At 38.4% G+C, this 22,519-nt stretch overlaps 1 protein-coding gene across 3 annotated transcripts; it reads right to left on the reverse strand.

Annotated features, from left to right (window-relative positions):
• Positions 1 to 712: 712 nt before the first annotated feature.
• Positions 713 to 22,070, reverse strand: GPRC6A (G protein-coupled receptor class C group 6 member A). 3 transcript variants are annotated; one of them, XM_047860414.1, is made up of 6 exons: positions 21,877 to 22,070; positions 17,896 to 18,199; positions 15,269 to 15,580; positions 7,874 to 8,086; positions 4,857 to 4,980; positions 713 to 1,827 (listed from the first exon to the last, which is right to left on the reverse strand). In XM_047860414.1, exons 1-6 carry the CDS (start codon positions 22,068 to 22,070, stop codon positions 713 to 715), a joined length of 2,262 nt encoding a protein of 753 aa, XP_047716370.1. The 3 variants fall into 3 exon arrangements, with proteins under 3 accessions (XP_047716370.1, XP_047716368.1, XP_047716369.1); XM_047860412.1 differs by having other exon boundaries at positions 14,744 to 15,580; XM_047860413.1 differs by lacking the exon at positions 7,874 to 8,086 and having other exon boundaries at positions 14,744 to 15,580.
• Positions 22,071 to 22,519: the final 449 nt, after the last annotated feature.

The raw sequence follows: 22,519 nt of genomic DNA on the forward strand, positions 1-22,519 counted from the left end.
CTTTCTGACTTTCTTTGATTAGCTCTTACTCATCTTTCAAGACTCCCCCTAAACATCATATCCCACATTTAGCTTTCTTTGAAGCTCTCTCATCATTCCCCAGGGTGGCTAAGTCCCCCCTTCACTATCCTGTCACAGTGCCATCTGCACAAGACAATCATAGAAATCCCCACACTCAAATGATGATATCTGTATGTGACTGTCTTCCTGGGTTTTGAACTCCTTGAGGTCAGAAATGATGCTTTGATCCTCCTTGTGCTTTTGTATTTAGCATGTCACCTGGCTCATGGTAACTGCTCAAATGCTTGTTCAACTGAACTGAGCCCTGGAGGTGGGAAGATAAAGATGCTTAGGGCAGAAGGAGGACCCATATGAAAAGGTCTGAGAAGAGGAGATAGAGGACACAATGAGCATGATATATGATGGGCTAATTTCAAATAGGAAAGAGACCTTTAACTGTGTGTCTAAGAAGAAGGAGATAAAGATGGAGACAGATGGAGGTGATAAGGAATGAAGGCATTTCCAGGCTGAGGGTACTATTTTCTTTGCTAAAGAAGTGGTTGGACAGAGGGAGTGTTCAACCAAAAATTGGTGAACACGGTGGCAGTGAAGAAACACATAGAATATATTTGTTGGGAAACAAATGCACATTTTAAACACAGAGACCCTGGAGACATTTTATTCCAGAACATGCCATTTCTTAAGGACTCCTTCAAATACTTGAAATTCTTTTCCGAGGCCAAGTTTTAGACATACTTGCAGCGTTTTCTCTGCGTGTGTGTGCAAATGCCTGTGCCCGGATATCCCTGCTTTCCTGCCAGGCTGCAGGCCTGCCACCGGAGCTGGGATTGGTCGCTGTGATGTTGCTGCTAGAGGAGTCCAGGGAAACGTGACTCATGGCAAGGCTGCTTGCGCTGTGGGAAGAGTAACTGTAAATCATCTTGAGAAAGGCAGATTTTGTGTTAGTCTCCTGCTTATAAAGAATAACATAGCATTTGGGGAAGAATGTGCAACACAGGATCCCATAGTTCGATATTAAAATAACGATAATCTCCACAGCTGGTAAATATTTACCAAATGTGGTAGCATAGACGGGGACGAATGTGATCCAAGCTATGAAATAAATGAGCATGCCAAAAGTTATGAATTTGGCTTCATTGTAATTCTCGGGTAGTTTCCTGCCTTTGAAGGCAAATATGAAGCAAATGAAGGCCAGGATGGCAATATAGCCCAGCATGATGCCAAATGCAAGGATGGATCCCTCCTCACATTCCAGGATAATGACTCTGGGCAAGGAGACATTCTCTTCCACAGCAGGTGCTGCAAAGATTAGCCAGATTGTGCAAATGGCAACCTGGATACCTGTGCAAGTGAAGATGATGGGGATGGGTTTATAGAGGCACTTCAGGAAGTTCTGCAACTTGGGGTCGAAGCTGAAGGCTAGCAGAATTTTCAGGGACTTCACCAAAATGCAGGAGATGCAGAGAGTGAAGCTCACACCAAAAAACGTCTGCCTGGTTTTACACGTGAAGTCTTGTGGTTCTCCAATGAAAAAGCCTGTGCTGGCAAAGTTGAGGAAATGACAGAGAAGGATCACATAGCAGACCAGCAATCCCCCAGACGATTTCACAACAGGCGTGTTCAGGTTTCTTGTAAATATTATGCCAATGGCCAGAACAAACATGATTCCTAGTAGGGAGAGGGCCAGGAGCAGTATGGCCAAGGAGTCATTCCAACTGAGATACTCCACTTCCTTTTCAAAGCATGCTGTGCTCCTTACAGGGGCCCACTGAGTTTCGTTGTTACATAAAAGGCAGTGATCCATATCTAAAAGACAGAGATTCAGTTACCTTGCAAACATTTAAGCCAGGTGATTGATTGTCCACAATGATGCTACAAATGAGACTCCTTCTTAGTAATAGTGCGGACTATTACTAAGGGATATAGATAATTGTCACATTGGTTGACAGAACCCAAAAGAACCCAAAAGAAGTTGAGAGAAAGTGTGAGGGTGAGGGAAGAAAAAGAGGGGAAGAGAAAGCAAAAACCCAGCTGGGCTGTGAGTCTTAAGGGAATCCATATACTCAAGATAGATGCCAGCCTCTTATGAACTTGCTATTATAGGTGGCAGTTCAGGGACTCTGTTAAAAAGGGCTTTGAAATATGGGCACCTGGGTGGCTCAGCTGGTTAAGCATCCAACTTTGGTTTCAGCTCAGATAATGATCTCAGGGTTCATGAGATCAAGCCCCGCGTCAGTCTCTGAGCTGACAGCACACAGTCTGCTTGGGATTCTCTCTCCCTCTGCCCCTTGCCCTCTCAAAAATAAATAAACTTAAAAAAAAAAGAAGGGCTTTGGAATCAAATGTATCTCAAGTCCCTTTCTCTATCACTTATAATTCCCTTAATCTTGACTAAGTGAATTGAACTTTCTGAGTCTATTTTCAAATCTTTAAAAACGCAAAAAAAAAAAGGCTCTGCCTCACTGGGGTGCTGCATTCGATGCCCAGAATAAATGTAAACTTCTTTGTGTGGAGTGTTACACATAGTAGACACTAAATGTAGTGAGAACTGCTATTATAAATAAGGCTGCAGTTCTTTTAAAAGCAGAGAAAATATGGCTGGGTCACCCTAAAAGCTCTCTAAAAGTGAGATAATACAGGATTGTAACCACTTCAGTTGATGAAAAATTAAAGTTTATTTTTTTTTCTCTAGGAAGTCAGTAAACTTGTCAGTAAACATGTCAGTAAACTCACATGTGCAGTGATAAGCTTAAAACTGATTTTGGCTTATTCTGATGGCAGAGAAGGAAGAGTTGCTATCAGAGTGGAGTCCCTGGGAGTGTGATTGCATTTGCTCTCCATTTTCACCCCTTAAAGGTGGGGTCCCCCGTATTGCCAAAAGGCGCTCCCTGGGCATCCATCTGAGAACACTCCACAATGCCCATTCATTTTTATATAGGGCCTGCGTTCCCTTCTTCGTTAACCTCAAAGTCAGGTTGTGTTTCTGTTTATGAACTTCATTACCTCTCCAGCCTCTTCCTCTTTCCAAACCCTGTTTCCCTACAAAAGCGGTTCTTCTCTGTCCTCCCCTAACTGCCACTGCTACCGTGTGCCATTTTCTTCACTTGTTTGGGGAACGTTTAATGGCCTTGTCTACGTACGAGAGTTGTGTGCTGGAGACATAGAGAAAGACAGGAGATGATGTCTTTTCATATCACCCTAAATCTTTGCTTTTCCTCCAAAGGAAAAGCAGTCTTCTACACTTATTCTTGCCTTGGTTATCAAAAGACAGCCCAAACTGTATTTTGAAAACTCTTGTGGGTCTTTATGGGAAATAAATGCGACACACTCTTTCAGCGTTTTTATTTATCCCACTCAGCAGACAGTTGGTAGACATTGCCTGGAAAATCTCTCTCCCCCACAATTACCTAATTGTTTGCACAGCAGAGCCCATCTCAGGTTAGGAGAAGCGGCATTTTTGTGAGATAGCCACAGAACAAGACTATTGGAACGTTTATATTGCAATACTTCTCCCCTTGGAGGCAGTGAGAAGAAAGAGTAAGCATCTGAGAGCTGTTCCAGTTCTCAGGTTCACAACTTTTTTTTTTTTTTTTTTTTTTTTAAATTTTTTTTTCAACGTTTATTTTATTTTTTTTGGGACAGAGAGAGACAGAGCATGAATGGGGGGAGGGGCAGAGAGAGAGGGAGACACAGAATCGGAAACAGGCTCCAGGCTCTGAGCCATCAGCCCAGAGCCTGACGCGGGGCTCGAACTCCCGGACCGCGAGATCGTGACCTGGCTGAAGTCGGACGCTCAACCGACTGCGCCACCCAGGCGCCCCAGGTTCACAACTTTTATAGATGAGTAGGGATGCGACAATAAACAAGGGAATACGATGCTTTTTTTTTTTTTTTTAATTTTTTTTCAACGTTTATTTATTTTTGGGACAGAGAGAGACAGAGCATGAACAGGGGAGGGGCAGAGAGAGAGAGAGGGAGATACAGAATCGGAAACAGGCTCCAGGCTCTGAGCCATCAACCCAGAGCCCGACGCGGGGCTCGAACTCACGGACCGCGAGATCGTGACCTGGCTGAAGTTGGACGCCCAACCGACTGCGCCACCCAGGCGCCCCACGATGCTTTTAAAGTATGGATTTTGAAGTCAAAATTTGACTCCAGGGAAACTGCTGATTGCTCCTTTTAAGACCCTGAGGCTGCTGACCTTGTTCTTTACTTTGTATATTTTGCACTGATCTTGTGAAATTGTTAAAGACACGTTAGGCAAATAATCAGTTAGTAGCAGCTCATCTTTGTTAATAGTTTATCCCCTTGTCTCACAGAAGGCGTTTTTTTTTGTTTGTTTGTTTTTTTGTTTTTTTTTAGGCTTTTCTGTTTGCTGCCTTTTGGTAGGAATAATGAGATCTCCAGGGTATGCACACCCCTGGGTTTTTATCATGCTCAGTTTAGCTAATTCAACACTTATTTAATTATAGTTATTGTGCCCCAGTTACAAGACCAGCATGTCCATGTGGGGGGACATACGGACAAAAATTGGTGGAGAAATCACGTTGTTTTGAAAGATGCAAGAGAGGAAGTCTAGTTGAGCAGATGACATCTTCCCTTGGAAGTGAAGTTACTTTTATGTCTCTATTAGGTATTGGTTGTGCATCTGCTGATATAATAGAGCAAATTCCAAGATAAAATGAAATTTTACTGGAATTTAATCTAGCAAGAGCATGAGATGCTTTTTTTTTTTTAAATGAAAATGTAAGCCAAAATAGGATTCATGTAAAAAAAATAGCCTAGGAGAAATGTTTCCGGTGATTCACTGTACATGGTGTAGTGACTATAATTACCTGTCTGGTTACTGTAGTGATTTTCAGGACAGTTCACACATTCATAGCAGCAGATATGTTGACTTCTTGTAGTTTTCTTCATTTGCCCAGGACTGCACTCCTTGGAGCATTTAGACTGAATTTGCTGCAAAGTGAAAGAAATTTCAAGTATATTTTTAAAAGATTTATTTTCCTAACTAACCTTGATTGATTTAAAGACACATTTACTAACTAGTATTTTGGTCTCTCACTCTCTTGTTGTTAAAAAGCACAATAGAATTGTTTTGTCATCTGGAGGCATGTGAACAAGTTTAAAAAGCAGAAGATACTTCAGATAGTGAAGCTGCCGTAGGAAGAAGTACTTTTGTCACCTTAATAACTTCTGAAAGCAAATAAGGGAAATTAGCTCTTTCAGAAAGTCCCTAGCAGAGGAACAAATGTGTAGTCATGGAACTAAAGAAGGAAATCATGGCCTGGAAATTTCCAGTCATGTGTTGTATAAAGAGTTCAACTATATATGAAAAATAGTAACTTAATGGACACTTTTATATTCTTTAGAGGAAGGTTATTAATCATGCTGTCCAAGGACTTTGTCCAGTCTAAGCTTAAAAACAAAAGAGTGGAAATTTTGAACTTAAAGCTATTAAAGTATTAGTGAAAAAGGTAACCCTAGATATATAAATAATATTTTAGGTTATAATTAGGCATGTCACAATGTAAATCATATGTAGCATCCTAATTTTACGGAGCGCTCAGTTTCCAATTTAACTAATAATTCTTTGTACTTCAGCTATGCTTTTTTTTCCCATTCACAGTCCCTTTCTCATGCATAACTTGTGACGTAAATCTGTTACTGTCTTACCTTTCGAGATACCAAAGCAGAATGGGTAAATGAAGCTTTCTCTAGATTCTCTTAATAGCTATTCCTGAGCCAGGAACACAATCCAATGACTAAGCTAACTGGTCTTTTCTCTGGGAGATGAAAATGATCTGGCTGGGAAAGAAAAAGTAGCCAAGATTCAGTACCCCTGAGTCCACAATGGTGGTTTTCTTCTTCTCAACACAGTTATTCCTGATCTGGGTTGTCAGTAGGCAGGACATCACTGGGGGTAAAGGAGAAGTATTCTCTTCCCTTATCATAAGATACAGCAAAGACGTTCTAAAGTCTGGTATTAATAACTTTGGGATAGCAAAAGATTTGGGATTATCTGATGTTTTGGACTTGAGCTAGGAGAAAGGAAGGTACATATGGAAGAGCAAGAAATCTTGTGGGGTTGGAAGAAGAGGCAAGGGGGAGGGGAAGGTAGTAGGAGATGAGGTCAGGTAGGTCCTGGTGGCAGGTCATGTAAGGTTTTTAAAGATATTGGCTTTTACCCTAAAAGAAACAGGATGTATGGGAGTGTTTTGAGTAGAGTATTATAGTTTATAGGATTACTCTGTCTGCTGCTTTAAGAATAGACCACAGTGAGTAAGAGTGGAAACAGAGAGCAGTTAGAAGACTACTGTCTTATTCTGGGTAACAGGTGATTGTAGCTTGGACTGGAGTAGTAGCAGTGGAGTAGAGAACAAAAGGTGGTAAGATTCTAGGCCCATTTTGAAAGTGAAACTTAGATTGGATATGAAGCATGACAAGGATTCCACCAGGTTTTTCCATGAACAACTAAAAGGAAATTGCCATTTATTGAGATGAGGGTAGGTTTGGGAGCTCAGTTTTGGAGGTAATCAGTCAAGATGACTATTAGACTCCAAGGTAGAGATGGCAGTTGCACAGTTGTATATTTATTAGGATTGAACTTCAGAAGATAAAAAGCTGGGAGTCATCTGCCTTCTCTATTAATGAATGACATTATTTAAATCATGAGCTTGGATGAGATCACTAAGGCAAAGTGTAGACCCAGGAAAGGAGCAGTTCTGAGCTCTGGGTAAGCCAATATTTATAGGCAGCTGGAATGATAAGGAGCCAGCAAAGGAGACTAAGAAATAGTGGCCAGAGACAGAGGAAGAAAATCAAGGGACTGTGGTGTTGTGGGAACAATAAAGAGCATTTTACAGAGAGGAGAATAATTAATTACTAATAATTGGTGAGATGATTTTTGGATTTGTTAACATCGGTGAACTAGATAGAAAGAATTTTGATGGATTGGAAAGAGTTCAAAAGAATTATGGGAAGAGAGAAATTGGGGCCAGTGAATGTATTTAAATTTCTCAAGGAGTTTTGCCGTCAAGAGAAATAGAGGAATGGGCAGTACATAGAAGGAGAAGTGGAGGATCAATGGAGTTTCGTTCTTTTTTTGGAACATGGAAGGAATAACAGCATATTTATATCACTATGTAGATAATGGAGAAGAGAAAATACTTGAGGATGTGGGAGAGAGTGGAGAATTGCCAGAGCAGTATCACAGAGTAAGTGGTAAAGAGTTGGGATCCAGAGATCAAGGGAGGAGCTGACCTTGGCCAGGAGCAGACAGCCCATCCATAGTGCTGGATGGAAGACAGATGTGGTGGCAGGGGAACACTGCTGTTCTCTTCTGAGTGTTTCACTTTTGTCAGTGACTTAGGAAGAAAAGTCACCTAAAAGTGAAGGTGGGGAAGATGTGTTGGATCAGAAAAGGGAATAAAAATTATGAAATAGCTATCTAGGAAGGTAGGTGAGGTAATGGACTAAGTAAAGTAATAGTATGATTGCCCAACAGCGCTAAGGGCCCACTGGAGGTTAGAGATCATGACTTTGAAGTGAGAACAGTCAACAAGGTGCTTTGGCTTTGTTTTTGTTTTGCCAAGTTCAAGTTCAGCTACATGGGGGCTCTACTGATTAGGCAAAGAGTTGAGTTTAACCAGGATTATGCTCTAGTCAAATGAGTATGGTAAAGAGAGCATGTACAAGGGGTGACACACAAGTTGACAATAGCATTTAAGGAGGGAAGATGGGGACAGTAAACAGGCAGTAGGATCACTGGAGGTCCTGGTGGGGTCAAGGACTTTTGCAATTGAGGTACTAATTTGATTTGAATGCTATAAGCAGCCTACCGCAAAATTACCTTAAGATTTCTGAACTCATTTTTTGTTTCTTGGTCTGTGATGACGAAGACATCATTCTTCAGATCATATTGTGCTATCTTGGTGATAGTCAGGTGACCATCAATCTCCTTCCAGAGCACAACATCATATCCAGTATTCATATCCCCATGAGCATCAAAATGAAATGAATTCCCTTCATCAGTGAATGTCACATTTTTTAGTGCATCAAGTAACTATAAAATAGAAAATAGAAACAAACATGAATAGAAATATGCATCCATTATATCCCAATTATAACACTGCCTTATATGGAATATCACTTAAAAGTAGAAAAAGGACATTCTGAATCAGTGAGTATGGTAACTAGTTGAGAAGGTTCTTAACTATCTGGCAACAATTTGACAATTCTAGCCTTATTTCTGCCAAAGTCTTGTTCTGTGAATCTGAGAAAGCAAGTTAATGTTTATGGAGAGTAGCTTCTCTAGCTTATAAAATTGGAATATGAGGATCTTCATTTTTTTCACGTTGCAGAATTTCAGGATAGGTCCTCTGGGGCAGTTGCCTGGGCTCTAATACAGGTTCTATATCTCATTAGTGATGTGGTCTTGACACTTAAATTTCTCTCTAGGTCCAGGTTCCCCATCTGTAAAATGAAGTAAATGAAACCTACCTTATAGGGTTATTGTAAGGATTATATGTAATTAAGCATATAAGGAGTTTATCCCAGTATTGGGGACAGATTAAGATTAGTAAAGGGTATATTAATATCTGTTAACACTATTAGTTAGCTAATAAGGACATTGTGCAAATAAATAAAAATATTTTGAGTCTATTAATAATGTCACCTGACTTTCATATATTACTTGATAATACTCAGAAGTGTGATATCCTTCTTCTCCATAACAACTCAATGAAACAAGTGAACAGAGATCATCTTCCTCCTTTCTTAGGTGAGCACCATCAGCAAAGGGGTGAGTGGACTTAATCTGAGGACACACATTTTGACTTTCAGGTCTTTCCATTGCACCTAACAATATTTTAATTCAAGGCCTCCATATTGTATTTTCCATCTGACTCAAAAGCAGTTATCGATGTGTCATCTGGAGCTACCGGAGGCAGGAAAATTCATTCTTTCCTTCTAGTCACAGTTGGATCCTTGGCCAAGCCTGAGTGGGTAATCCAAACCAGTAGGTGTTATGCTCACCATCCACAAAATGAAGGCTAAGGGGACAGACATACAAACATGGGACAGTCCAGTGACAACAGCACCCTGTTCTCAGGACATCTCCCACCAGAGAGGTTTAGCTCGGGGTATAAGGTACTGCCAGTACCTGCCTTCTAAATACATCCTTTGTTACTCATTTGGTTAGAGGTACGGATATTATTATCTTCAGTGGTTTTCAAATCTATTTCAGTGATTGAGCATAAAGTGACCTTTCCAATGTAATTCACAAAATGATTTTTTTTTTAAATTTCCGAGGAAAGAAATGCAATGAAAAATTACTTGTCTTGTTACCGAGTTCGTACATGAGAACTTGTATGTAAAACGGCTAGGACAGGAAATGTTTTACTGACAAATGAGGCAGCTGTATTGAGATTGTGCTGCAGAGGAAGATCGCTGTTCTGGGAGAGAGAAAAACACTGCTCCGCCATTAACTTGATATATAATCACAGCTAAGTAAATACCCTTTCTGGACACACTGGGCCTACTCATCTAAGTCTATGATGTTATGTGGTTCTTGTTGAGTGCAAAATCTGGAACGAGGCAGAAATTATTCTATTCGAATAGAATTATTCTTCTATTCCTTATCAGTTCATCTTTTATGAATGTTTCTTTCCTTCAATTTTTGTTTTGGTCAATAGGCTATAAGAAAATCAAGCTATATTTTAAGGTAAATATATTAGTCACGATAGGCAGGTCAGTGACCAAATGTCACGTTAGTAAAATATATGAGTATATGTATTAATTTTATTATATGTTTCCGCAGATTTCTTAGTTCTCTTAATGAATGTAAAATAGTTAGTATTACTTTAAAGAAACAGGATATCAGGGGCACCTGGGTGGCTAAGTCAACTAAGCATCTGCCTCTTGGTTTCAGCTCAGGTCATGATCTCACAGTTCGTGAGTTCCAGCCCGGTACTGGGCTCTGAGCTGACAGTGCAGAGCCTGCTTGGGATTCTCTCTCTTCCTCTCTCTCTGTCCCTCCTCCACTGTCTCTGTGTCTCAAAATAAATAGACTTAAAGAAGCAGGATATCAGATTTAACATGGTGGAATTAACCAACAAAAGCTTTTTCTAGCAATTGCCTGGAAGAAAAAATATGAAGGGAACAAAAATAAAAGAGGAAGTAAGGACCCACTGTCAGTGTTTCCACCTCCACCTGTGTGTTGATTTTTTTTTTCTGTTCCCTCCTTAAGCAATACACACATAAACCCCAGTAACTCGGTTCTTTAGGAAGCATATCCTTTTCCTCTTTTGAATTTAACTATAATTTCTACTTGTTTTTTCCTGCACTTAATTAGGTTTTCTGGCACATATACATTCTGTAAATAGCGATAACGGTGTATGAAGTACCTAAGCCAACATAACTATGCTTGTTCTCACAGGAGAGAGGGTGGAGGCAGACAAAACAGTGCATTCGTTACCTGTTAATTAAAACAGAACGTTTGCTCTGGATTAAGGTAAGTTTTGAACATCGGTGCTCTGGTTACTAAGCTCTTAAAGGCTTTTTCCAGCACTTATTTATTTTCCATGGAGACTCTGAAAGTCGCTATAAATTGACACCATTAAACAGTAAGATTTGCGTTTCCATGATTATATAATTCACCCTGTGTCTGGCAATGACCTGTTTTTGAGAACACAAAGCCAGGGGGCCACACCAACTAAGCTGTTGTTGGTAATGCTGTTTTCCATTTCCCTGACTGCTGCAATGTCCACATCTTCCTAAGAAAGCTGTGCTTGTGGGTGAATTAGAGAGAGCAGAGGAAGCAGCCTTGCATCCCTGTCTGGTGCCCAACCCATGTCTTTTTCTTCTGTGAAATTTTCTGTGCCATAGCAGAAAGCACCCTGGGCTAAGGCTGGGATAGTCTCACTGCTAACTGTGTGGGGGACCGTGGGCCAGACCCTCATTGTGGAGGCCCCGTCCGTCTAAACTGCCACAAGTCTCCATCACTGGTAACACTTCCTCTTGCCAATTCTTTAAGATGGAGTGTAAGACGGGTGCCTGGGTGGCTCAGTTGGTTGGGCGTCTGACTTTGGCTCAGGTCATGATCTCGTGATCCGTGAGTTTGAGCCCCGCGTCGGGCTCTGTGCTGACAGCTCAGAGCCTGCAGCCTGTTTCAGATTCTGTGTCTCCCTCTCTCTCTGACCTTCCCCCATTCATGCTCTGTCTCTCTCTGTCTCAAAAATGAATAAACGTTAAAAAAATTTTTTTTTTAAAAAAGATGGAGTGTAAGAAACACAAACCTGTGGACCTACCAGAATATTATAGGGGTTAGAGATCATATATGTCAATGCCTGGTATAGTCGCCCTCAAAAACTGTTAGTTATTATTTTCCTTATCACTTCAAAATCACTCTCTTCTCAGCACACATTTCTTCCGTTGCTACACCTGAATGTCTCATAAGTTCTTCGAATTCAACATCTCCAAAACAGAATCCTTAATACTTCTCCTCCCCACCAAACCTCTACATTTTTATGTTTCCTTCTCAACAAAGTCAACAGATGTCCAAATGTGAATCACTTGCAGCATCTTTGCTTCTCTTTGCATCTTTTACACCCAGTCTATCTACAGATGCTCTTCATTCTTCCTCTTACACAACCATGTATGCATCTCCATCCTCACTGTCACACACAGTGCTTGTAGTACTTATACCTGGAGTATAAGCCATCCTTATTTTGTGACTGGATTACCAAATTGATCCTTCTGCCTCTAGGCTTGTGTCCCTCTGAGCAGTGCACACCACAGTGGAAATGAAATGCTACTTCTGCAGCGAAAAGCAGATCAGAACACTGTCCTGTCTCAAAATAGATTTAATTGGCTCGCTTTGCTCTATCAAGTCCAAACCTTTAAACATAGTTTGCAGCCTTTCCATTGAAACGATGGTCCCTGGACTAGCAGTATCAACATCACCTGAGAGACTGTTAGAAGTGCAGACTCTCAAAAAAAAAAAAAAAAGAAGTGCAGACTCTCAGGTATCCCCCCACAGAATTAGCAGATACATGATATGAGATTCCCAGGCCATTCAACTGCAAATCAAAATTTGAGATGCTCTGATTCATTAGACCCTGATGTTGGATCCTTCCTCTACTTTCATTTACCTGTAGTTTCCACGAGAAACTCCAATTCTGTGACACTATTTACTTACCCCTGAAGATGCCATACTTCCCCTCCCTTCTCAGATCTTGCTGGAGTATTTGTGTCCTAACTCCTACCCATCCATCATATTCTCCAGAGACGTATGGTCTTTGGAGAATGTTTTCTGAATTGCTAATACTGGATTGGTTGCCTCAGTTAAGTGCTTCGCTGCCATTTTGTGTCTCTATGAAACATAGTAATGCATCATTCTGCATTGTAATCAACTCCTTAATTGGTTGATTGTACACACCAGTGGACAGATGACTCCTTCAGGAAGAGAATTGTCTTGTTTTCCCTAATATTTTCAACACTCAACATTGGACTAGAGCATTGCGACATCCAATAAATGTTTGCTAAATATATGTACACATGGGAAGTTTGACTATAAGTCTGTCATCTCACATGCATCACTTACTACTTTCTATATCATCATAAGTAAAGGAAAACAAACAAAAAACCAAAATCACTGTTTACAACAAGGAGGTGGTATCCTCATGCACATCTGAGAAACATCAAAACTGTATTGAAGTAAAACAATCCTGACTGTGCTTTTCCTGAATACTTCTCATAGGTGTCACCAAATGTGGAGCCAAAGTAAGAACTGTCCCCAAATATTGGGAAGAACTCCTTTAAAGTTATTTGAATATAAAATGATCTAGAAAGTAATATTTAGATATTAGTGAATCTTACCAGGGGACAAAATAATCTTTAGGAATGTATCTTTGATTAGTGACCCTAGATACTGCTGATCTTTTAAATTTGAAGTCTATGGAGATTTCTTCATAAAAATTATTTGCATTGTTTGTCCTACTGAATCTGGCACAGATGTGGTTCACTCACGTTGTGATGAAAAGAGCAAGTCACTCACATGTTCTTCCTTTCCAGTCTATTTCCTGTTTGTTTCTAGGTAACCAGGCTCCCAGAGGGAATAAAGAATAACCCCAGGCTCCTACTGTTTAAACAAAACATTTTAGAAGACTCTGCTTAGATTATACTTTCCCAAGTCTTTTCCTCAGAATGTTTGAGATTCATTCCTGATTTAAAATACTTTCCCAGATCTTTAGTGGATAAATAGTCCTTGCTATTTTTATCTATCCTTCCTTAGAGGCTCTTTATGTCTCCTCCCCTTTATCCTGCCTCTAGGATTGTCTAATTTTTATTACTCTTTCTCAACCTCTCATTCTTAAAATTTCATGTAGTGGTTTCATTATTGTGGCCCACTTCATTTGTAGTTTTTATCAATCCCTGATTTAAGTTTTCTATTACAAAGAGTATACTTTCAAACAGACATCTTAAAATAGCTAGGCATATATATATATATATATATATATATATATATATATATATATTAGATAGTTTTAACTTAAAAAATCCTAATCTCTAGTCTTACCTCCTTATTAGTTTTTTTGCCTTGCATTTACAAGATCAAAACTAGTTTTAAAATGAGAAATTTAAAACACCCTATACCATCACATGATCCACCCAAATGTAAGTGGATGACCTTAGACCTTGGAGCTTGTGATTGGGACTGTTTAAAGTAAAAATGACAAAAGTAGAAATAGTCTGCCCTGCATACTCACGTATATGGTAACACTTGAGTCTTACTTCCTTTCACCTTCTTTTCCCTTACACATTTATAATAAATATATTTTTGGGACATGATTCTGCATCAAAACAGACAAGTTTGGCTTTGAGTACACAGTATTGAGAAATCTGTTTTTAATGCGTAAAATTTATCATCATATAAGGCAACAATTTGCTTTCAAATGTCTTGTTTATCGGCATTTAAAAAACACAATGGAAAATTTTTACTAAAAAGAGCCACATTAAGCTTTAATTTGAGTTTCTACAAACTAATCAAAGAGAAGAAATGAAAAGACGTCTTTTACCGACAATTAGTGGTTCATTTCAACCGGAGATATCATAGGAATTGTTATGATTTATCTAACAATGTTCATTTGAAAAGACTGGAGTCCTAAGGAGGCTGTTCTAAGTAAAAGTCATAACTGGAGGCTTTAAACCAACAAAAACCAACTATAAACCAACAAAATCCCATGGAAAACAGAGGGCATTGAGGCAGAAGATCCAGACAAGAGTAATATCTCTAGTGTTTCTAGCTTTAGTTTTTCGACTGATAATATTTAGTGATAATAAAAATGACTGTTAAACATGCCTGGTTTGTCATGCCTGGTTTGTGTTTGTCAAGAGCACTAAAAGAGATAATTCATATGAAGCACTGAAAAACTACAAGATCAGATACAAATCCATATACTCACAAAAAATAATACTACCAACTGGATCTTCTTGGAAAATAAAAGAGCACTACTTTAGTGGGTCAGAGTAGTGAAGGTAAAATAACAACTCTATTATCCTCAAGAACAAAGAGCTAATGAGAGAAATGCATGTTATTTGAACACTTAATGTATCTACCTTCAAAAGGAATACGATTAAGACAGTTAATATAAATACTTGAAAATTGAAGCAAGGAAAGGAAGGATGGTAGGGGAATTTTCTTGAATGTATGAGTTAGTACCTCCCATGGTTGAAAGGCGTTGGGGTTCTGACAGTCGCGAGCTTGGCAGAGATCCCGAATGGCATAACCAAGAGCAAGTACTGCAAGCTGGATACTGTGAACAAGGCCTGGCTCAGTATAATTCCACAGGAAATCATTTCTCAGGGAGAAGTTCCTTTCTATATCCTTGTTAACCTTGTAGGCCAAAGTCCCCTGAGAATGGTTGGAAATGCACTGACTCAAATCACTGTCCTTGACATATGCACAAGCAGACAAGAGTGTGGCATATTCATTTAAGACCTTGTTATTATCACTGGGAAATATATGCAGATTTTGAAGAAAGGAATGGAAGGAAGACATATTCCCTCTTCTAAAGGTAAACCCTACAACTTTGCCAATCCTTTTAACATTAGGAATGGTTGTAATCTTGGTGGCCGTTGACCAGTTATCACTAGCAATCCATATCTTATTTATATTCCTTTCTAGAGCTTTACTGAAGAGATTGAAAACATGGAATTGCCTCAGGAATACCACAATGACATTAACCTGGGCTTCTGCTATGATTTTCTCAAGTGTCTCATTGATCCTGACTTCGATGGTATTATCTGAGAGGAAGGCTGGGAGAACTTCTTTGAAAGCTGTGCACACATTATTTGCTGTGGTCTGAACTGCAAAAGTGTTGAGGGCCATTCGTCCATAGTCATCATCTGTGGCTATGATGCCAATCCAGTTCCATCCAGACTTCTCAATCAGGTGGGCCATTGCTTTAGTTTGATAGAAGTCACTGGGCACAGTCCGTAAAAATGAAGGAAAGCGAATTTTGTCACTTAGGATTTCTGCAGTTGATTCATAACTCACCTGGAAATTGACAGAATCTTTTAGTTATGGTGCTGATGAACTCCAGGTGGCTCTTCATACTGGGTGTTCCCCTCTCATTTCTGTGAATTTCTGTAATCTTTTCCTAAATTCTCTGGTCTTTTATATTCTTCCCCTTCAATGAACTTCTGCTTTAGAAACAGTGTAAATCATGACATTTAGTAATTGTGTGCCAACTCTTTAGAGTCATCGCTCTTCAGTCATTTCTATTGTGTATAGTACAAGCTCTCTGAAGGTTCAGGCTCTATCTTATGCTTCCATCTACACTTCTATATCCATCTATATCTATCTTATATCTCAGGCCAAGGCCAATAGTGGATATTATTTAAATACTTAGAGATAGATATAGGAAAAATGCAGCTAGTCAAATAAACAGAATGCATTTTTAGGACACTGGTATGTTCAACATTTTGTCTAATTGACAACTTTAGTGATTTTTAGTCTAGGTGAAATAAGTCAGCCAGCCAAATAATCATCTAGTCTAGGGGTCAGCACACTTTTTTCTGCAAAGGACCAGGTGTAAAGTATTTTAAGCTTCGTTGATCACATATGGTCTCTGTCATATCTTTTTTTGTTACAACCTTTCAAAAAAATGCAAACTCCCTTCTTGATAGCTCAAGAGCCACATTTGATCTACATGCTATAGTTTTCTGACCTCTGATCTACTCAAACAAATAGCATTTTGAGATACCTACCTAATGTGTACAGAGTTTTGCTTGATTTACAGTTCTGGTGATTTTATTCTAGGGAGAATTACTACCTGCCACAGCTGCAAATGCACTGTGTCACTTGCTGAGTCTTTTTTTTTTTTTCTATTACTTATAGCAGCCACCTGGTATGGTGGAAAGTCAGTAGGCTTTAGAGTCAGACAAACTGTCAGAATTCTGACTTCAATAAATTTGGGGAACTTAGTTAATATTTCTTTACGTGTGAAATGATAGGATTCTTGTGAAGATTAAAGGAGAAAATTGAAATGCTTATTAGCACACAGTGGACAGTAACTAAACTTTAGTTTCCTGACATTGCTATGCTGGCCTCCATTTTGTGCCTGGCATTGCTGTGCTCATCTGTATTTTGAGACCTGGGTTTCTGTAAAATCAGTGTCCCCTGCAGTGAGCCCCGTTTCCTTTTGTGTTGTCTGTCATGGAAATTACCTTTTTATATGAAATAATCATTGTTAAAAATAATGTACTTTTCTTATACCATTATACATAGTCTAGACAATTTGAGCCAAAGCCTTATCTCTGAGATATTTAGGGGAATAATTCTGGGGTTTTTTTTCATTATGGATATAAATTTTTTTTATCAACTTTACTAGGCTATATAATGGAACTCTCAGAGTCTTTCATGGATACAAGATCTTATTTACTCTAACTCCAGAAAGTTATATATTTTAAATTCTTATGCACATTTAATATATGATTTATATTTTTCTATCTGTTCACTTCTATCAGATGGCCATTTCCTGATAATCTGATTGTAATTATTTTTGCTTTCTAACTGTTGGCTTCTAATCTTCCTTGAGCCTAGAAAGCAGTGACCTAGTGAGCTACAGAGCAATGTATTGAGAGTGAAAGCCAAGGCGACTTGCTTGACTCTGAGTAATATGCAGGACCTTGGTGAAGGGCTTTCAGAGGGCTTTTTGCTTACTTCTTGATTATTTATTGGCTTGCATTACAAGGAGATATATAGTTCCATAGTCTCTGCTAAAAGCTTCCCACCATACTCAGAAGAAAATGCAAATCCTACTACAGCTTACAAGATGCTGAATGACCAGCCCTTGCTTATCTCTGCGAATGCACTTCTTACTGCACTCCTTTCTATACAACTGATCTAGCTATACTGATCTTTTGTTATTCTTTGGACATTTCAACTTTGGACTTACTGCTTTCCCAGCATAGATATTGTCCTGCCCTCCTTGTCTTCCCTTGGCTGTCCTTTCTCATTCAAGTTGCAGGAAGTCTTCCCTGACCTCCATGTCCCTTTACTTCTCAGTCTCCTCATAGCACCCAACTGGTGTTATTTCAGAAACAAGGCAGCTGAGGCCCTCAGAGATTTCCATCTTATCCGAATCTCACTGAAAACTATCAGAAACTACACTTGGCAGGTGGAGGGGCGACTATAGTCCCTTAGTGCTCTATCCACTATACTATCCATAATAGAGCACATACCTTTCTTTAACTGAAGAAAGAGAAGGTTAAAGTAAGAGCAACTCCCCAGCTAGTTTTCTGGGTTACCCTGATCCCCTCAGAATAAGGAATATGATCAAAACCAACCAAGGATAAAACAAAACCCACCTGTGGCATAAGCTGTAAATTCAACATCCTGGAGACAGCCATGGTTATTTCTGAGTAGCCAGCACCTATGACAGCCTTAACCCTTGGCATGTAGCTGGAATAGTCACATTTAAACTCCATGATTTCTCTGGAGCTGTTGAACTTAGAAAGAAACCTTAGAGCAGCTGCCATTGCCACTGTGACTTCTGTACAAGTGTCATAGATTTCATACCCCAGTTTGATTCCAGATAATAGTGTTGAATTATTGATCATCTCAATGCTGTGAATCATGGCAAGAGTTTGAAGAAAAATTGATATTTCAAACCTGTTGAGAAACAAATTTTTTAAAGCAATCAGAATAGAATTCTTCTCTAGACATGATGGTAACTCATTTGATTCACATCTCTGCCTTATAATAGACAATTTCTGAATCAGTGAGGCTCAATTCTTAAAGGGCCTAAATTTTATTTTAAAAGAGTTCTTGATGGAAACTTTTCTAAATGGTATATAGTTTCTCAAATGGAGTCTGTGGAATAAAATTTAACTTGTTTCTGATTAATTTGGGGATCATTTGAATACTCAGTTTAGTATTCTGCAGTATGGAGATATGTCTGATTTTTGCTCCTTTTTGTAGTTAGATGTCACCATTTTATCACCGTCCAAGTATCTGCTCCTTAGACTCACTAGCCGACTGTCTTTTTTTAATATAATCTGTTGTGATTGGAAACCAGTTTAATAAGACCTTCAGAATTATATATAAAATAGACTGTATAAGCTCAGTAGCTTTCTCCTAGATAAATGCACTATTTAAGTTCTGAAATATAGCTATTTACTCTTACAGTGGGTTTTCCCAGTTGACTTCTTGATTTGCGATTACTTCAGAGGACTGAGTTGCTTGATTACTGCTTTGCTGTTAAGTTTATGTCATCCACCACTGTATACAAAAGATTACAAACAGCATCTAATATCAAGATTCAATTTTTTAATAATTAAAGGACAATATTATTATTATTATTTTATTTTAATTCCAGTATAGTTAACATACAGTGTTATATTAGTTTCAGGTGTACAATGTAGTGATTCAACAATTCTATACATTAGTCAGCTCATCAAAATAAATGTGCTCTTGGGGCACTTGGGTGGCTCAGTTTGTTAAGAGTCAAACTCTTGATCTCATCTCAGGTCATGATCTCATGGTTCATGGGATCAAGCCCCATGTAGGACTCGCACTGACCGTGTGGAGCCTGCTTGGAATTCTCTCTCTCCCTCTCTCTCTGCCCCTCCCCTACTCTTACACACACTTTCTCTCTCTCTCTCTCTCTCTCTCTCTCTCTCTCTCTCTCTCAAAAAAAGATAAGTGTACACTTAATTCTTTCAACTTATTCAACTATCTCCCAACCCACCTTCCCTCTGATAGCGATTAGTTTGTTCTCTATAGTTGAGTCTATATTTTGGTTTGTCTCTATTTTTCTTTTGTTCATTTGTTTTGTTTCCTTTTTTTAAAATTTATTTATTTATTTTGAGAGAGAGAATGTGCTCTCACATGAGCAGGGGAAGGGCAGAGAGCAAGGGAGAAGGAGAATCCCAAGCAGGCTCCACCCTCAGCATGGAGCTGGACAGGGGGCTCAATTTCACCACTAGAAGATCATGACTTGAGCCATTACCAAGAGTCAAATGCTTAACCGACTGAGACACACAGGCATCCCTTGTTTGTTTTGTTTCTTAAATGAGTGAAATCCTGCAGTATTTGTCTTTCTCTGACTGATATACTTCGCTTAGCATTATAGTCCCTAGACTCATCCATGCTGTTGCAAATGGCAAGATTTTATTCCTTTTTTATAGATGAAAAATATTCCACATATACGTATATATACATGTTTATATACCATGTCTTCTTTATCCATTCATAGAGGACAATATTATTGTTCAGGGTTTTGATATTTTTAACTTTTCTTTTAATTCACTGAGTTACGATAAAGTATTTGAATGATACTATTTGTCATTGTAGACTATCTAAAAGCAAAGTGTGGCAAATCAGCATTAAGTTTTTAATTTGAAAAAAGAAGCAAAAAAGAGAGAAAAGGTAAAATAATGAATTGTAACAAAAATAATGAATTGTATGACAATATGTATAAGATTGCAGGGTCCCCACATGCTAGCTCCATGAAAGTCTAAACTTCTTTGGTGTATTCACTTCAGTATCCCAACACCTAGAATACGGCCTCATTAATGTAGGCACTTAATATATAGCTGTTTGGGGCACCTAGGTGGCTCAGTTGGTTAAACGTCTAACTACTGATTTCAACTCTGGTCATGATCTCACAGTTCATGAGATCGAGCCCTTGTCAGTCTCTGCTCTGACAGTGTGGAGCCTGCTTGGGATTCTCTGTCTCCCTCTCTCTCTGCTCCCCACAACCTCCCTCCCCCCCTCAAAATAAATAAATAAATAAATAAATATTTTAAAAAATATATATGTATAGAGCTGTTTGATGCTAAATGAATACTGTTTCTTTCGGGGATTGTCAATAAGGTGAAAAGATATTCAATTCAGTAATTTTTTTTCAGAATATATTTTCTTACTAGATCAATGATTTTTTAGTATTTTCTATCCATAATTGTTAGCCTATAATTGCAGGTCTGCAGTCATTTTTTGAGTACTGATTTAGTGCTCTGAGAATCTTCATTAATTAATTTGTATCACTGGTATTCCTGATAATCAACATTTAAGAAAACAGTAGCTCAAAGTGCCCAACTTCTAGGGAGAATGCCAGGAAGGAATCTTAGTGTGATGTGGGACCACATTTTATCTGACAGCATTCTTAGAGCACTTGGTAAATATGTTCTGATAAAGAAAGAAAAAAAGAGGGGGGGAGTGGGAAAGGAGGTTAAATTTACATACAAGAACATCAAGATAGAAGTAAGATTTCAGAGTTGGAAAAAAGCATGTTGATCAGATTGCCATAGCAACAGAAGCTGATGCTGCCCATGTCCCTAGAAGTTATCCGGGAACTTATTTTACAAAAGAGAAAATTGGAAACTGTGACTCAAAGAATTTAAGTGATTTGCCCAAGTCTACAAAATGAGTTTGTCCCCAGACTGAAGTTAGAATTCAAATATCCTGCTGTCCTTAAAGAAAATCCATTTGTAACATCCTCTGCCCAGCTTTACTTTTCCCTAGTACACTGTGACACATGTCTTTTTTATAGCCAAGCTTTCAGCCGAAAGTGTTCATCAAAGAAGAAGGAACACTAAGTTGAAGTAGGATCCCAATTTATCATAAGAGAATTAGATTATTTCAAGAATGAAATGAATGCAGCACTGACAAAAATGCTGGTGTAGAGAGATTTTAAATGTCGCCTATTTTAAACAAAGAACTAAATAAATAATAGATCTATGTTTAAAACAAAATGCATATTGTAGATGATATAAACATAAGTAATACATAATAGAAATAATGTAATGTAAATTAATATATATTAATTTTAATATATTTTATATTATAATATAATTATATAATATAATGTTAATATATAATTATATTACATTATAATATTAATATTATATAATCATATAATATAATACTAATATAATATAATTTTAATATATAATAAACATACATATATTTGTAATATGTTTACAATATGTTTATAAACATTATTTATAATAATATAAATATAAATGTGCTCTGTATGCTTGCAGTGGACAGGCTACAGTGTCTCCAGATGGTTTTCTCAAGTGCCTTCAGGGAATTTTTTAAGGCAAAATCGAAATAGATATATTAATGGAAAGCATTCATTGCCTCTGCACTTGGAGGTCGACTATACATATAGTGCTGATATATTTCTCTTTTAAGGAAGGATCGCATGACTATATGTAACTTAAAAATATATTAGTGTACATTTTATTAAAATAATTAAAATGTTAATACAAGTAAATGTTTACATGCCCTAATCTCATAGTGTAATCTTGAAATTTAAATGTGTTCTTTGAGGCTTTACTCACCCAACACACTTCTGGATTTCTGGTCGTCTGGGATAGTCTTCTGAGGACAGCATTTTTTCATGAATGGCGAATAAACCTCCAATTATGACATGCCCTGGAGAAGTGGCAGCCACGAGGTCGTCAGGGGTCTGGCAAGTCTGGGAAGTAGCAAGAGGAATCACAAAACAGGTAATCAGTGTAATCAATAGTGCCATGCTTCTCTCTCATTTGCTCAGTTCATGTGAGTTCTTAGGAATCATTAAGCTCACAGAGTGCCAACAACATGGTTCCTATTTCACCTGTAAACACCATGTAAGGTATAGGGCAGTGTCAAAGGCCGGAAACATTCAGTTTTCAGATGCTTGATGATAGTCAAAACAGTTCTTCACCAAGAAGAATATATCAGACTCTAACACTCCATTGTTGGAGATGTATGCTAGCAGCAACGCTAGGAAAAACATTATAGAATTAGAAACACAGGTCCTCGCTGGGATAGCACTCTTTTGCTTCACTGATATGTCAAGGGCTTTGGGTCATGTTGGCATTTTTTCTGAAGTAGAATATAGAATCTTCAAGAGGCAGCAGTAAGGGAAAGTGTTCCCCCTTCAGGAATGGACAGTTTTACATTTCCAAAGGTATCACATTCAAGGCACAAAAGCTTCAG

The sequence above is a fragment of the Prionailurus viverrinus genome, chromosome B2, assembly GCF_022837055.1.
Source record: "Prionailurus viverrinus isolate Anna chromosome B2, UM_Priviv_1.0, whole genome shotgun sequence".
NCBI classification, from domain to species: domain Eukaryota; kingdom Metazoa; phylum Chordata; class Mammalia; order Carnivora; family Felidae; genus Prionailurus; species Prionailurus viverrinus.